Genomic DNA, 16,435 nt, shown 5'->3' with positions numbered 1-16,435 from the left:
CACCCCCACCCCCAGCGTCACTGTATGAGAATCTGTGCAGTAAAGGCTGCCCAGTGCCTGGGACACTTGGTATTGTGAACTATGTGTGTCATGTCTAAACCTGAATCTCCTGGGCAGTGCTTCCTCATTGTAGTAGGTTTCAGATACTTTTCCAGAAGCTGAACTGAGTAATGTTGGACCTGTCTCCCGATCAGTCTTCAGGACGGGAAGTAGCAGGACTTTTCATTTTCAATTCTTTGTTCTGGATTCAGATCTGCTTTGCCGAAGATGGAGGCTGAAGATCTCTCAAAGGCCGAGGACAGACCTGAAGATCCAGGTTTCCAAAATGAAGACCAGTCCCCTGCTATGAAGCCTGATTTCCCACTAGAAGGACAGTGTCCTGGCCCCACTGCCCTCTGGGACACACTTGAAAAGAAATTTCTGGAATACCAGCAGCTGACGCACAAGAACCCAGAAGAACGTCGGAAGAACCTGCTGAGCCTGCTCCCCTTGTTCCTAAAGGTCAGAACCTCAAATTTCATTTCATTTTTATTTGGCCCATAAGGACTCTAGCTATTTGGGGGGCACATTGTGGGGCTGTGATACACTCACCAGCCAACGGTCACGATTGAGTGTTTAGTAAGCTGTGCATTTCAGCCATTTACCTTTTGTGTCTGGCGAGATTGTGCGGAAGCCCCATTTCTAGCTATCTGGAAACGCATGCCCCTGTTAGCGACCTTGCTGGTCTTTGCCACTATACCCTGATACAGTGCTTTGAGGACACTTGAGGTGGTTTGGGTAGCAGCACAAGGATCTCTTATGAGTCCGGAGAAGGCTTGTCTTAGTTCGTTTATGAGCTGTCATGGCTTATGAGCAATATGGAAATCACTTCTCCAATTATTTTAAAAATATATTGGTAGATATAATACCAGTAACCAGATAGTTGAAACTCCTGAGTGTATATAAAAAGCCCTGGATGGCTTTAGTTGATGGAGATGAAATGTCTAAACTTGACTCTTAATGTTTTGCCCAGTGAAAAATAAGGTGATCTAGAATGTTCTTTGAATGAAGGCATTGAACACACGTGAGTCTGAGCTGCTCCTGCTTGGAAAGGAGTATTTTCTGAGGTGTGAGGTCACTCCTAGCTGGACTTCTTTGTCAGTCAGATTGGCATTGAAGGGGCGAGAGCCTTGTGGAGTTAAGCTTGGAAGAAGGTTAGCAGTTAGACATGCTTTAGCCCAGGAACTCTTGAGAATGACAGAAGAGTCACTGACCCATGCAAGATTTTGGTTACCATTTTAGTAACAGAAGGCCTATGGAATCCAAAGAGTACAAAATTCTGACAGGGGCTTATCTGAGGGGCAAGTCTCCTCTAGGATCATAGGCTTTTTCCCTTTGGTTGGGGCTCATGTCCCTTCTGCACAGAAAGAAGAGGTCTCAGGCAGGCCAAAGTCAACAGTGTCTCCATCCTGATCTAGGGTCACTCTTCCCCTGTTCTTTATTTGTATTTTTTAGTATTACCTTGTTCTGTCTTTAACTAGCATTACCAAAACTATATGAAGATGCTCACTGACTTACCATGGTTTGATTTATGATGTTTTGACTTTATGTACAAAGTATTATGTGGTCAGCTGAAATTGGATTTTAGATTTAAGATCTTGATCATCCCTGGGTCAGGCAGTGTGTGGTATGATCTCTCTCTCTCTCTCTACTGGACTTCCACAGTGAGTCCCAGCTCCTAGTTAGCCTAGGCATGACAGCTGAGCAGCCAAGGCTGAGCATGCTCAGTAGGTTAGCTGTGTTTGATATATTTTCATTTACAGTAGGTTTATTGGAATGCAAACTCAGTAAATCCAGGAGCATAATAGAAACAAACAGCACCCGAAGTAGAGTGATATCCCAAGTTCAAACACTTAGCAGGGGGCAGAAGTAAGACCTTCAGACCAGTGTTGTGATGTCAACTGAACACACACTGTCATCAATGGGACCTAGACAGCACTCACCACCATTGTATCTGACCAGGCTACTGGGCTAGGGGTTTACAGGTTCTCACCATAGCCCTGCTATGGACAGGACCTAAATTTATGCCAACTCTGTGAGGAAGTCTGCAGATGTTGAGAAACCTGCCCAAGGTTATCCAGTTGGGTGGTGGGGGCAGAACTGAACTGGAAAGGCTGCCTGAAGGCAGCATTGCTAACCGCTGGGTTTCCTTACTCACTGCTTGAGTCTGTAGGACAGGCCTGTCTGCTTTCCCTTTTCCTGACCAATAATGACTCACAGTGTGAGGACTTTGCCTGGCTAGGATCTTACTTTTCCCTTGGTGACAAAATGGTTGTCATTCCCGGCACACATGACATTTGGGCAGCTGACTCCAGGGCGTGGCAGGCAGGGAAGAGGTGCCATTGCATCACATAGGAAACAGCACAGGGCCAGTGACTTCTGCCGCATATAGGGCAATGTTATCAGGACTGCTGTCCAGGCAACAGTGGCTTTGATTGATGAGCACATTTCCCATCACAGGGTCTCAGGCTGGAAGGAGAAGTATGCCTGGGGGAAGCACGGATGGCTGGCTGGCTTCTAGCCTTTGGCTGAGCTTGCTCCAGGAGATGGGAGGCACACCAGGTCCTGCAAAGATACAGGCACCAGGAGGGCTAACACTATAGGTCTCACTGTTAAAGACTGTTCTTAGAATTTGTGTTTTGAGAAAAACAGGAAGTGAGGCAGAAAGAGCCCAGAAGTAACTGTAAAATCCTTCACTGTATGAAACAGGGGAGGCACATGGGAGAAATGGGGGATTGTGTGGATGTGGTGAGCAAGGGTTCTGCCAATGGGTTCATTCCTCCATAGAAGAGGGGAGGTCTCTGTTCCTTCTGTAAAACTTATTTCTTCTAATTTTTGAGGTTCTAATATGATTCTATCATTTCCCCTATTCTTTGCTCCCTCCATACTCTCCCATATACCCTTCCTTGCTTTCTTTTAAATCCATGGCTTATTTCTCATTAATTGTTGTTTAACACCGCACATACACACACCATTTTTTGTCTCAGCAAAAGCTTTGATGTTCCACTTTAAAAATTACAAACACACACACATTTCGAAATACATAAATACAACACGCTCAGTTCATATAATATTACTTCCAGGGTTGACCATTTGGGATTGGATAATAATTGGTGTGTGATTCTTGGGGAAGACTATTTATTTTGGTCTCAGTGCTCTTTAGTTGCCTGTAGGTCATTGTATAGGATTATATACCCATAGACCTCTTGGTTATAGGCCTCTTGGGCTTTTCTCTGTGTACACAGTGTATGTATTGCTGTGTACTTGTTTATCTCATGTTTGGAGAGTCATGTTGGGGAGATTGTGTGAGTATAGCTTCCAACAGTCTTAGAAGAGACCATCTTACAGCAAACTCCCCGACCCTCTGGCTCTCACTGTCTTTCTATCCCCTCTTCCTCGTGATCCCTTAGCCTTAGGTGTGGGAACTCTATCATAGGTGTGTCTATTGGGACTGGCTCCACATCTCTGATTTTACCACAACCTTCTTCTTGAATCTAGGTAGGTTTTAATGGCTTGGCTAAAAGAATAGGGAAGAAAAATATTTCTAGGCACAGGGCTCAGGAAACTCATGTGTCTACTTCTTGTCCCTGGGAATGCTGGGATACTCACTCACTCCCTGTGTGTTTCTGATGAGTACTAAGAAGGTCAGACAGTCCTGAGTAGAGAGCCATGTGTACAGGGATGTGCTCATTCTCCCTCATTCATCTCCCCCTCCCTGTGTGTGTGTGTGTGCGGGCATGCGTACATGAGTGTATGTGCATGCATGTGTGAATGAGTGTGTGAATGAGTGTGTAGGTGCGTGTGTGAGAGTGGTATACCCAAGTTTATAGCTAACTACTGAGCTGATGGAGTTTGTTTCATTGAATGTGGTCAATTACAAAGTAAATCTACGGGTAATTTAAGAAAGTTAAGTAATGCTGAATATAATAGAAGGGTTAACTAACAATTATTTCTCTAGTGTGATTTCCAGAGGGACACAGAGAGTCATTGTCTCCTGGTTCACTCCCGAGCCTACCCTACCTCGAACTCACTCCTGAGTCTGCCCTACCTTGAACTCACTCCTGAGTCTGCCCTACCTCGAACTCACTCCTGAGTCTGCCCTACCTTGAACTCACTCCTGAATCTACCCTTGGGCTCGCTCCCAAGTCTGCCCTACCTTGGAGACTGGCCATGGCTCATTCTCACTGGGGGGACCTGCAGTTCTGCTGCTTTAGCAGAAGCTTCCCTGTAGCACTTTTACTTTTGTTTTTGATTTAGACAGGAGGTGTTCTCGGTCCCACACTAAGCAGAAAACCCCACCTAAAGCCTGGGAATGGCTGGAACTGAAAGGTAAACCTCTGAGACCACAGTGAGAGTAATGATATCATGGTCAGGCAGGAAACCCAGCCACAGTTTTTATTTTTGTCCTCAGAAGCTGGGGTTTTTCTCTTATCTCCTCACAAATGTTTGTCTTTATTTTCCTTTGGAGATCATAACACCATTTTCTTTCCTACATGGAAAGAGAAGGGACAGTCACAAGGCATGATGGTGCAGCCTAGATAATGTTAGTAAATAAAAGTTTTTTGGTTTTTTTTTTTTTTAAATATTGAGCAATATTCTCTCAGCATGCAAGTCCCAGTTTGGGGAAAAAATTAGGGCCTTTTGGAAGTTGCTTTAACTCTTTGGAGTCTCCAAGGTACCATTCAGTGACTGATTGACTCTGTGCATCAAACGGCACCCTGGTGGCCGGAAAGAGTTAAAGCAGCCGGAGAAAGCGCCCATCATAGTCCCAGGAAGAAGCTGTGCCTTGGGAGCCCCAGCTCTGAGTACAATTACTGCTCAAATCACAGCGGCCCTATCTGCTTTATTGCCGCTTGCCTCCAGGAGTCCCACTGCTACCCAGACAATATCCAGGCTCCAGAGTCAATGGCCTGGAAATTGGTCTTTGAAGGCTTGGGAGTACAGGGAGGAAGTAAGGAGCTTATTTGAAAGTTTGCACCACCCAGCTTGTGTTCTTGGGGAAGGGTAGTAGCCTACCTCATTCCAAGCGGAAGCACTACTTTCCACCTAGAGATCGCATGTCTGAGGGACCCTTGGTTTCCAGGTGGTGGCTGCCATGTTCATGGACATAAAAAAGCTACTTGGTTGGGCTCACAGTGTGTGAAATAATTCAGCTCTTCCTCTTTCTGTTTTCCTTCAGGAGACAGTCTTATGAGGTAGCCCAGGCTGGCCTTGAACTTGTGATCTTTGTGCCTCAGTCCCTGAGTGCTGGCACCACAGGTGTGGACCACGCTACCGAGCTGAAACAACTGAACTCTTGAGGTGGCATCTTAACTGATTCTTTTGTTTAATCCTTCCCCCACACCCAGGATTCTAGTTTCTTTTCTGTTGCTATGACAAAAAACCCTGACTATAAAGCAACATAGGGGAAAGGGGGTTTATTTGACCCGTAATTCCAGGGTACTGTCCATCACTGAGGGGAAGTCAAGGCATGAACTAAAACAACTTAATCTCCCCTGTCTCTATTGTCAAGGTCAGAGAGAAACAAATACACTCAGGCCACCTGCCTGCTTGCACTTAACTTTATCTAATCTTAATCTTACTTTATCTAATTGGGCTGAGTCTTGCTATATCAATTAAGAACCAAAGCAAATCCCCATAGAAGCGCACCCAGACAAACTTGATTAGAAAATGTCTCATCCAGGCTTTCTTCTCAGGCACTAACCAGACCACTCCATTTCTGCAGAGTGGGACTAAAGGCAGTGCCGACATCAAAGGCTGGTGTGAAGATCAGCGGAACTAGGACCATCGTATTATGTATCTGGCCATCATTGTTACTGTGCATTGTGGTTATTATAATCATTTTCTCTGCTTGTCAAGTATTTGCTGAAGACATACTGTGTCCAACAGTCAAGAGCAGTTTCGTTGTTTTATCAGAGTTCTAAAGTGCCATCTTATCTCCTGTTTACCGTCCTCTGTCAGTTAGGTCGGCATGCATAGAATAGAAAATTTAAAATACAAAACTAAAAATTCAGACCCCATGCAATATTTAGCTCACAAGATCGTGCACAAATTTTTACCACCTAGCATATGGGAAATGAAGCACAAATCCAGCAGGTTCTGAAGATGCCTACCGTGATGAACTTGTATAAGTGGTTCTCAAAACATTACATTTCTGGTGTTTATCTGTGCGAATACATCAAGTCTAGTATTTTCAGGACTTTCTGTGACCTATTATATAAACATTCCACAATGCATTCACCCACCGTCTTATTATTCATAGCAAGGTTTTTCTCCAATTCTCTCCAATCACACATAAAGCTGCAGAAGTAGTTCGTGTCCAACGCCAACATTTCTCTGGGGAGTATGTCTAGGAGTGGACCTGGGGTTCTCTAGAGTGTGGGTCCCTTTCAGTTCATTGATGAGTCTGCAGTGTAAGAGGCAGAAAAAACACTTCTGCACGCCACAATCTGAACTTGAGACAAGCAACATTTCATTTGCTAGATGACAGTAACAAGGACGGTCAGGTGTGGAGAAGCCAGGGAGCTCCCACAGAGCCCATGGTGTACATATGGCAGTTGTATCAGTAACGTTTCTGTTCCTGTGATAGAACACCATGATGAGTGGCTTATAGAAGGGTTCATTTTGGCTTAAGGTTCCAGGGGACTAGAACATCATCATGGCAGGGGAGACATGGCAACAGGCAGGCATAGTAACATAGCAACAGTCTGAGCAATCATGTCTCAACTACACACACACTGTCCCCACACATTTGCAAGAACGGGATCTACGGTGTGGCCACAAGATTTGTTTTATTTCTTATATACTAGGTGGTGAGGATTTATATGCTACCTTTTGAGCTAAATGTTGCAGGAGGTCTGAAATTTTGGTGTTGTGTTTTAAATTCTCTATTCTGTAAATGCTGACCTAACTGACAAAGGATTGTAAACGGGAGACCCGACAGTGCTCTCGCGCTCAGCCCCAACAGAATGCTGACAGCTGTTAGACACAGCATGCGTGCAGTTGAGACGGGATTGCTCAGTTTCTGGTTCCAGTTACTGTGCGCGCCTGTCGCCACGCCTTCCTTTCCCTGCACACAGGAAGCAGAGAGAGCAAGCAGGAAGTGGGGTGAGACTAGGAACCCTCAAAGTCCTGTCCATGCAATGTACTTTCTCCAGCAAGGCTGTTCCCCCTAAAGGTTCTATACCCAAGCCCCCAAAGAGCACTACCATCCAGTGACCAAGTATTTAAATGCATGAAGCCGTGAAGACATTTCTCAGCTGGAGGAGGTAATGACATTATACAACACTGAACCAAAGGCCATGCGATAGCCTGCAGTACCACCTTTTAGAGTTTAGCTGAGTGACATAGTGAGTGACTGAAACTGACAGGAGTAAGATTTGAAAACTGTATGCTGGAGTTTGGACATGGTTTGAGGTCAGGTTTGAGTTCCAGGGGCTCAGCTGTTGGAAACTTGGACCCAGGGGAGGATCCTTTCAGAGTGGGACCCAGAAGCGAGTGAGTAGGGGGCTTTACCTTTAGGAGGAATTAATGCTGGTCTCTCGAAGTGGCTTCTCACAAGAGTAAGTGGTACAGGGGCTGGAGAGATGGCTCAGCAGTTAAGAGCACTGGCTGCTCTTCCAGAGGACCTGGCTTCAATTCCCAGCACCCACATGGCAGCTTGCAACTGTCTGCAACTTCGTTCCAGGGGATCTGACAACTTTACATCAACTCACATAAGAGAAAGTTAAATAAACTATTAAAAAAGAGTAAGTTGTTAGAAAGCAATGTCACCATGTCTTGGTCCCTTCTGCAGGTGCTTCTGCATGTGCTTTTGCTATTTCTACTTTTCTGATGCGCTGTGTTACAGAGGAGTGGCTTTCACCACAGTCCAAACAGAGGAAACCACATAGTCTTGGCCATCCAGACTTCACTATGGGTTTAATAAACCCTGCTTTGAGGTAAAACTCAGGCATTTTGTTGTAGTAGCACACTGCCTGAGAAGATAATCAGTGTGATAAAACAATGACTGGGTGAGCGAGGGCGAGGAAGGAAACCTGAAGAACCACTTATTGGGCAAACTTTTCTGAAGGTGTGTGAGTGAAATGTTTTCTCACCCCAAATAGGACACAGAAACAAACAATTCCTACTCAAGTCCAGCTTGGCGAGGCTGCGAGTTTAGTTAGCATTCCTTAAGGGTGGATGAATAAGAAGGAAAAAGGGAGCTAAGCAACAGCGTTCATCTCTTCGCTGCTTGTTGACCTCTTTCTTATTCAGTCTGGGTCGAGTACACTGAGAGCTGATGCTCATATGTATGTCCTCCCTACTTCAGTTAAACTAAAGTAGCAAATCCCTCAAGAAATACACACAGGTGAGCTGCCATGGTGATTCCAGATCTTGCCAAGGGACAACCAAGACTGCTCATCACCATGGATGATGGGGAGCATTTTGGATACACCTGGGACTGAAGGCGGAGCCTTTGGCTGGCTGGAGGCAGGCCAGGTGACTTTCATGCATGGCTCGTCGCATGGCTCTCTCTAATTGGAGTCTGCCTGCTGCCTTTCAGGCCTGGGAACACTCCGTGGGCATCATCTGCTTTCGTAGTCTCCAGAGGCTGGCAGAAGATGTGTCCGACCAACTCGCCCAAGAAATACAGCAGGCACTTGCGGGAAAGCCTGCAGGTAAGAGGAGAGGTGGTGCAGGATGTGCAGGATGTGCAGGATGGAGAACAGAGTTGACTGCAGACCCACCCGACCCCCAGAGCTCTCTCTCTCCACACACACAGACACTACATCTGCACAGACACACATGGTCACTACACCTGCGTGCAGAGACACAAAACACAAATACTTAGCACAGAGATGTTCACAGCCACACACAGCACACTGTAGACATTGCACACCATACACAGAGACACTAAACATGAATACTTCACTCACACAAATGCTGCATTCATAACACACACACACACACACACACACATACACACACACACACACACTGGGTCTCTGGGAAGATTTCCTGAGTTCAGAGGAGGACCCATGTGTTCAGTGGAAAGCTTGGTCTGATAAAGATGCTGAGACCAGAGAATGCATCCTTTTTTGTGAGGTGCCTGATTCGTGATCTTCCAATCATGTTAGCTGGCACTTGGAGGCTAGTGGGAGTGCCATAGGGTCTGTGAGCTAAGGGTTGGAATTTAAGGTAGAAAGAAGCTTGATCATGTCATGGGTTACTGGATCTTCAGTGGTATAAGTTGTTGGGTGAATCAAGAAGTGGGGTGAGAAGTCTGGATTGTAGGGGTCCAATGTGAAGGGCTAGTCATTACCCATTTGGCAATACAGAACCATGGATAACTACCATGGGTACTAAAGGTCCCCCCCACACACCCCAAGTTACTAATCTTGAGGAGTTTGGGACATACTCAGGTGTTTTTCAGCAGTACATAAGCACCTCTTGGGGGAAGAGAGGTCCTGGAAGCTGGGTGGGCAGGATGCTCCATCAATCAGCTTTTGACATCTTGCAGAGCAAGCCCGGGCTGCAGTTGGACAGCTACTGAGGTGGAAGGGGGACGTGGATCAGGATGGCTACCTGCTTCTAAAGTCGGTGTATGTGCTCACGGGGACCGACTCGGTGAGTTCCAGGCTTTTACCCAAGGGTCCCCAGTGCCCCTTAGCTGTGGACAGAGAGAATTAAGGTCCAGCACAGAGTAATGAATGGTCCCCTTCCATAGAGTGACTCATTATATTCAGCTCCCTTCTCCCTTTCTGATGTCACACATGGATTTCAGGACCTGAGGTTCAGGCTTGGGCCCCGCCTTCTCAATGGGCGAGCGGTGTATAACCACAAGTGAGTTAGTTCACATCTTCTACTTGCTTGTGTTGTTGCTTCTGATTTTAGAAGTTGGGTTAGTCATGCCTCTCTCCTAGGATCAGTGTGAGAACATTTATGGCTGACTTTATCCATAAAGGCCAGGCTGGGTGTGTCCCAGGCAGGGTGCCAACTAGTCTTCTCAAGGATCCTGAGTTGGGTTACAGGCATGCTTCCTGTGTGAAGACTCCTGTCCGACGTCCCTAGAGCTCCTGATCTGGGCTCCATGTTGCTTCCCAATTGGTTCAATGGGAGTGAGGTCCCCCCTTGACCTTTTTCCTGAGTGTGCTGTGCCCTGTGCTGGCTGTGACTGTAACCTCTCACCACGGAAGTGGGTGTCGCAGGCTTCCTCTCGGGTGGCTAGCAGATGAGCAGCTAGTTCCCTCTCAGGAATACTGGCAGTTGTGGTCATCAGAAGAAATGACCACGGACCCTTGCAGCACAGGCTAAGTGATGTACAGAGGTAGTGGGAGTGAGTATCCTGTAGGGGCTATGGCAAGGGACCTGGGGTGCAGCGGCCCTCGGCATGAAGTAGCAGGTAGGTATTTGGATGTTTGTGTGTAACTGGGGTGGCATAACCAGTCATGGCTGTCTGAGACAGGCTCACAGCCTTATCATAAATGCCAACTGCAAGGGAGCCCATAGCTTGTACTCAGTGTTTGTCCTGGGCAGGGACTGTCTGCAGTCTAAGTGGGAACTTTGTGTCCACAGAAAGAGACAGCCCTGGAGCAGTGAGGGAAGCTAAAAGCTTGCTGTTGAGGAGGACAGGGACACCCTAGGAAATTAAGAACAACAAGGGCTCCAGTAAACGGAGGGAGGGCATTATCTTTCAACAAACAGTCCCCATAGATGGGTCCCATGATCACCTACATTTCCCAACTGAGGGCATGGGATGCAGAGAGGGGAAGTGGTTTCCCCACAGCTCCACAGATGTCCTCACATTGGTGCATGCCAGAGTTCCCTCCACTTTGGGTGACCTGTGCTCTTCCCTTGCAGGAGACGCTGGGCAGAGTGGTAGGGTCAGGGCTCCCAGCCTTGCTCCTGCAGTGCCTGTACCTCTTCTTTGCTTTTCCTGTGGAGAAGGATGAGCTCTTAGAGTGTGATGTTCAAGGGCAGAGGATGTTTGTGCAGGTGAGTGAGCAGGGCCCTGGCCTTCCTATGCCTTGAGCTTGCTTGGCCGGGGCCAGGCTCCTGGATTTTGCCCATCTCAACCATAGCTTCCAAATGCCTTGTCCTCTCTAGGCTCTGCTCTTCCTGCATCTCCACTATGCAACATCTGGGTGGCTGCAAGATGGTTTTCTCCCTTGTTCTCTTCAGGGCATCCATGTATCAATATCCACATTTCCCTGTGCTCTCTATGAAGAGTGGGATTCTCCCCCAACGTGGTTCCCCTCACTGCCCCAGCTCCCCTTCCACCTGTACTCTCAAGTTCCACCCCTTCCTGGCATACAGGGAGCACTTCTCTTTGCACCCCGCCCCCCCAGTTTGACTTGCAAGACAGGAACCAAAATTTTTAAAAATGGAGTCACACGGCACTTGCTACATCACTTCTGAGAGGTGAATCGCTAGGTGCCATGATTTATCACTGGGTGAGCATCACAGAGTACAGGTGCACAGGCCTAGACTGTCCACATCACTCACCCAGTGTGACCTCCCACTGTGTGAGCATCATAGAGTACAGGTGCACAGGCCTAGACTGTCCACGTCAGTCATCCAGTGTGATCTCTCACTGTGTGAGCATCATAGAGTACAGGTGCACAGGCCTAGACTGTCCAAGTCACTTACCCAGTGTGACCTCCCACTGTGTGAGCATCATAGAGTACAGGTACACAGGCCTAGACTGTCCACGTCAGTCTCCCAGTGTGACCTCCCACTGTGTGAGCATCATAGAGTACAGGTGCACAAGCCTAGACTGTCCACGTCAGTCTCCCAGTGTGACCTCCCACTGTGTGAGCATCATAGAGTACAGGTACACAGGCCTAGACTGTCCACGTCAGTCTCCCAGTGTGACCTCTCACTGTTTGAGCATCATAGAGTACAGGTGCACAGGCCTAGACTGTCCACGTCGGTCTCCCAGTGTGACCTCTCACTGTTTGAGTACCATAGAGTACAGGTGCACAGGCCTAGACTGTCCACGTCAGTCATCCTATGTAACCTCTCGATATGTTTAAGAAAGATATGTTTTACAGGAAGTTCTTTTTGTAAGCAGAAAGGACGTCCCTTTCCTAGCTGACGGTGTGGGCAGTCCTGGCTGGGCCAGAGGGTGGTCGTGGACACTCTTCAGTGCCTTCTGCTGAGGCATGGCTGTCAAGGCTCCAGAGAAGCGGGGAGATGGGGGGAGCAAGCTGCCATAGGAGCGCCTGTCCTAACCAGATTCCTCACTTCGCATCACTCCCAGATGTTGTTAAACATTTGCAGCGAGTCGCAGGGTCTGGAGGGACTTCTCTCAGGAAGCGAGCTCCAGTCTCTGCTGATTGCTACCACCTGTCTGCGGGAACACAGCTGCTACTTCTGGAAGGAGCCCACCTTCTGTGTGCTGAGGGCGATCTCCAAGGCTCAGAGCCCGAGCGTCATCCAGTATCTGCGAAGTAGGTTTCTGGAGACCAGGTGTGGGCTGTGGGTCACTCAAGGGGTTCCTGCAACTCAGAGCAAAGCTCCAGCCCCGCCTCCCCCGCCCTTTCTGCATGTACCCAGTACATGACCCCACTTTATATGGCTCCATTTGGGAAAATATGTGTGTCGCTCCTCTTGAGGCTGCACTGGAGGAGGGAGGAAAGGGGGCCTCGTTTACCACATATATTCGCCCACACAGAGAGCACTCAGGGCCTGCGTGTTCCTTACATTGCTAGTCCCTTGGAGGTAGGTATTGGCACTGTGAAAGTGGAGCTCAGGAGTGGCAGAAGAACTTGACAAATTCTGTTGTTAAACGCGGAGACATCTGATTCCTGCACCTTAGTGCCTGCGTTAGGGAGCGCACTGGGGTGAAGGCTGGTGATTGACACCACAGCCAGGCTGTGAACTCCAGTGAACGATCTCAGGGCTGTAACCACAGGGGTATCCTGTTTGTCTTATCTCTAAGACGGGCAGTAAGATAGCGCTGACTGCTTGTGTTCTGATTTTCAGTGGGTTGGTATGCCCACAGTGCCTAGACAGCACCTGGATACTGGCCTCAGCATCACAGGCATCCCTGGGGGTTTTATTAGCTGTCAATCTCTTAGCTCTCTCAGGGGCCTTCCTTAGAATCCACTGCCTCTGCAGGAGCCAGGTAACACTCCAGATAAGCATGGAGACTTCTGAGACTGCACACAGGTCTCAGGAGAGGTGTTTGGTCTAGAGAAGAAAGCCTTCTAAACCCAGCTCGAAGGAGCACACGCCGAGAAAAGCTCTCATTCATCCCTGCTTAACTCCCACCCTCTGCCCAACATCTCAGTTTTCCCAGATGAGCACAGCAGTCATCTTGGAACACTACACTTCTTTTCTTGGGCTGATCCCAGAGAATGTGCTCTTTGGGAACAAGCTGGGTTTCTGAGCTGCTAATATCACCTGCATGCTCCCAAATGCATGCTCTGATCTGTTCCTCTTTCTGTGACAAGGGACATCTGCTGGTTAGAATGGAGAATGCCCATCAGCCTTTTCTCTGACTGTAGGCCAGTTCCCGAGGAGACACCATGGGGTTCGAAGCCTCCCGCTAGCTCAGCCTAGGCCTATATTGAAGCTGAGTCATGCCTTGACATTTCGGTTTCCTTTACCCTCGTCCTAGCTAGAGGCTGCAGGCAGGGACCGCAGGGGTCTCTGACTGTTACCCTCTGCTACTCCGGCCAAGGCCTCACAAAGCTTCCTCCCCTGGAGGAAATTTTTTTATTAGATTTTTTTAAAATACCAATCCAAATTCCTATTCTCTTCCCTCCTCCTATTTCCTCCACACACCCTCCTACCCCACCCACCTCCAATCCTAAGAGAGGGCAAGGCACCTTGCCCTGTGGAAGGTCCAAGGCCCTTCACTACATCTAGGCTGAGCAAAGTATACATCCAAAGAGAATAGGATCTCAAAAAGCCAGTACCTGCAGCAGAGACAAATCCCAGTGCCACTGCCAGTGGCCCCTCAGTCTGCCTCAGCCATACAACTGTCAACCACATTCAGAGGGACTAGTTTGGTCCTTCCCAGTCCAGCTGGAGTTGGTGAGCTCCCATTAGCTCGGGTAAACTGCTTCAATGGATGAACCCATCATGGTCTTGACCTCTTTGCTCATATTCTCATCCCGGAAACTTCTTATAGGCCTGGGTAATTGCTATGAGCTGTGGGCTAGAAGGTGCTTAGGAAGGGAGGCTGGTGGCCACTACATCATCGGTACTCTTGGATCCTCTCTTGCCAAAGGTTCCACTTCTGGCTTTTCTGAGTCCTTACAGCGGATGGTCTGTCTGATCCTGCATCCTCTCAGTTCCAATTTTGTGACTTGCCTGCTACTTAGGAGAGTCTCCACTTAGTGCAGATGCCACTCTGAGGACATCCCTCTTCTGCCTTCCCCCCACTCCAGGCGACCAACAAAGTCAATGGCAGGCTCCTCACAAGTGGACCCCACCTCCCTCTTTCCCCACCCTTCACACTTCTGCTTGAATGCCCTGGCTTCTTGAGTTCCGGAACATTCCCTCTGAGGCCTTCCACCTCCTCACTCATCTACTGCCCCTTCCTGGGATTTCTCATCAAGCTGATTTTTGCTCAGCACCCCATGGTGGCTCCATGTTGCTTTTTGAGGCCTTCCTCTCTGCTCCAGTCTTATAGGGAATCTCTTATGTAGGGACTGGAACTCTCATATTCTAGGAAGGAGGAGCTAAGAGTCTGCTTCTCATACCCCAGTGTCGGTGGCTCCCAGGAGGGCACCTCCCACAGGGAGGGAACCTCTTCTCGAATACAAGTGGTTGTAGAAAACATTCTCAATTTATTCTCACTCAAGTCTTGCCTTACAAGTTGGAGTGGAGGTGGATGGTGGTGAGAGGGGGCAGCAGCCGGGCCTTCGGCTTCCTAGCTCAACAGGGCTGTGCTTCCCTCCCACAGCTGCTGACTGTGTCAGGCTTTCAGTTCAGAACCTCTCCAAGTTGGCTGACACGCTCCCCGCACCCGAGGTGAGCCAGGCAGTGAGCCTCATCCTGAATTTCGTGAAAGACTCCTACCCCATCTCCTGTGCGCTGCTCCTGGAGTTTGAGAACGGGGAGGGCTACCCTCTGCTACTCAAGGTACTGTTGCGGTAAGTGGCTGGGCCTAATGAGAACCGGGAGAAGCTGTGGTGCTTAGAATAATCCCTGTCCTTTGGGCAAGACAGACAGCAAGAGTGTCTAAGTGTGTCTTATGAAATTCAAGGCTCAAAAGAGCATGACTAGAAACACTCTGGGAAGCAGTAACTCAACATGCAGACAGATGTGGGAACCACTTCTTTTTTTAAAAAATATTTTATTATGGATACAATATTATTGTCTGTTGTATGCCTGAAGGCCAGAAGAAGGTACCAGACGCCATTACAGATGGTTGTGAGCCACCATGTGGTTGCTGGGAATTGAACTCAGGACCTTTGGAAGAGCAGGCAATGCTCTTAACTACTGAGCCATCTCTCCAGCCCGGGAACCACTTCTTTAAGGGAATCAATGAGCAACAGTAAACACCACTTCAGTAAGTCTGCTGCATGGCACATACCACACGTGTTGCTGGCCTGGTTTCCACCTGTTAGAGCTCATGCGTCTCTATGCTTTTCTCAGAAGCTTTCTGGGGTCTGCTGCAAGTTGCCCTAGCTCAAGGTTTGAAGGACTGTGTGTGGGGGAAAACCATGCCTCACCCCTGGCTCCATCACTCCATCGCCTCTCCTAACTTTATTGGTAACTGCCCAATAAAGGTGTTCTTCGGATGTTTCTGCTCCACCATCCCAAATCCGTCAGAAGGACAAGCGTAGTAGTCTGGGAAGGTACCCGCTTGAGAATGCATTTCAGGAAGTTCCCTTCCTTTTGTTACTTCATAAGACCTGCCCCCCCCGCCCCCCGCCCCCGCTTGTCCTTTCTGAGATCAACTTCCAAGGGAAAGTCTTCCCTGCCAGACCCATGAACTGTGGGGAAGACACTGTGCTTCTGTGGCTGGATCAGCTTATCCACTCTGGTTATTGTGTTGTATTCAGGGGGTGGGTGCTAATACCTAGGTATTAGCAAGAGCAAAGGATGGAAATAAATAAACCTCATGGTGGCACAGGCTCTTCCACTGAAGCTGGGGAAAATGCCTCCGAGCAAGGCTGTGCATACGCTGTTGGGCTCTTCCTGGCATCTCAGTGAATGTGGCCCTTAGCAATGTCTTTTATAGACTCATGACAGAACCAAGCTTCAAATGCATTGAAGATGATTTGGATGAGGGAGATTTGAAGGCCCCGAGTGTAGTCTCCATTTCTACAGGGCTTTTTTTTTTTTTTTTGAAACCCTCCTTCAAAACAATGCAAAGAATAAGTGGTTCTTTGGGTACTGCACACAGAGCACAGCAAGCAGTCTGGCTGATGGTCAGTTCCTTGGCTATTGTGGT

General features: G+C 48.3%; 1 protein-coding gene across 1 annotated transcript in view; it reads left to right on the top strand.

Annotated features, from left to right (window-relative positions):
• The first annotated feature begins 267 nt into the window (after nucleotides 1-267).
• Nucleotides 268-16,435, top strand: part of Wdfy4 (WDFY family member 4) — a 202,373-nt gene continuing 186,205 nt past the window's right edge. The window contains exons 1-6 of the mRNA XM_041662791.1: nucleotides 268-501; nucleotides 8,585-8,699; nucleotides 9,542-9,648; nucleotides 10,882-11,016; nucleotides 12,284-12,473; nucleotides 14,939-15,128. Coding sequence (XP_041518725.1) covers nucleotides 268-501; nucleotides 8,585-8,699; nucleotides 9,542-9,648; nucleotides 10,882-11,016; nucleotides 12,284-12,473; nucleotides 14,939-15,128 — 971 coding nt within the window. The remainder of the gene's footprint in view (nucleotides 502-8,584; nucleotides 8,700-9,541; nucleotides 9,649-10,881; nucleotides 11,017-12,283; nucleotides 12,474-14,938; nucleotides 15,129-16,435) is intronic.

Source organism: Microtus oregoni, unplaced genomic scaffold, assembly GCF_018167655.1.
Source record: "Microtus oregoni isolate MIOR12 unplaced genomic scaffold, Mior012 000013F_ref0000133, whole genome shotgun sequence".
Taxonomy (NCBI): Eukaryota; Metazoa; Chordata; class Mammalia; order Rodentia; family Cricetidae; genus Microtus; species Microtus oregoni.
This window is presented reverse-complemented; position numbering and strand designations above follow the sequence as displayed.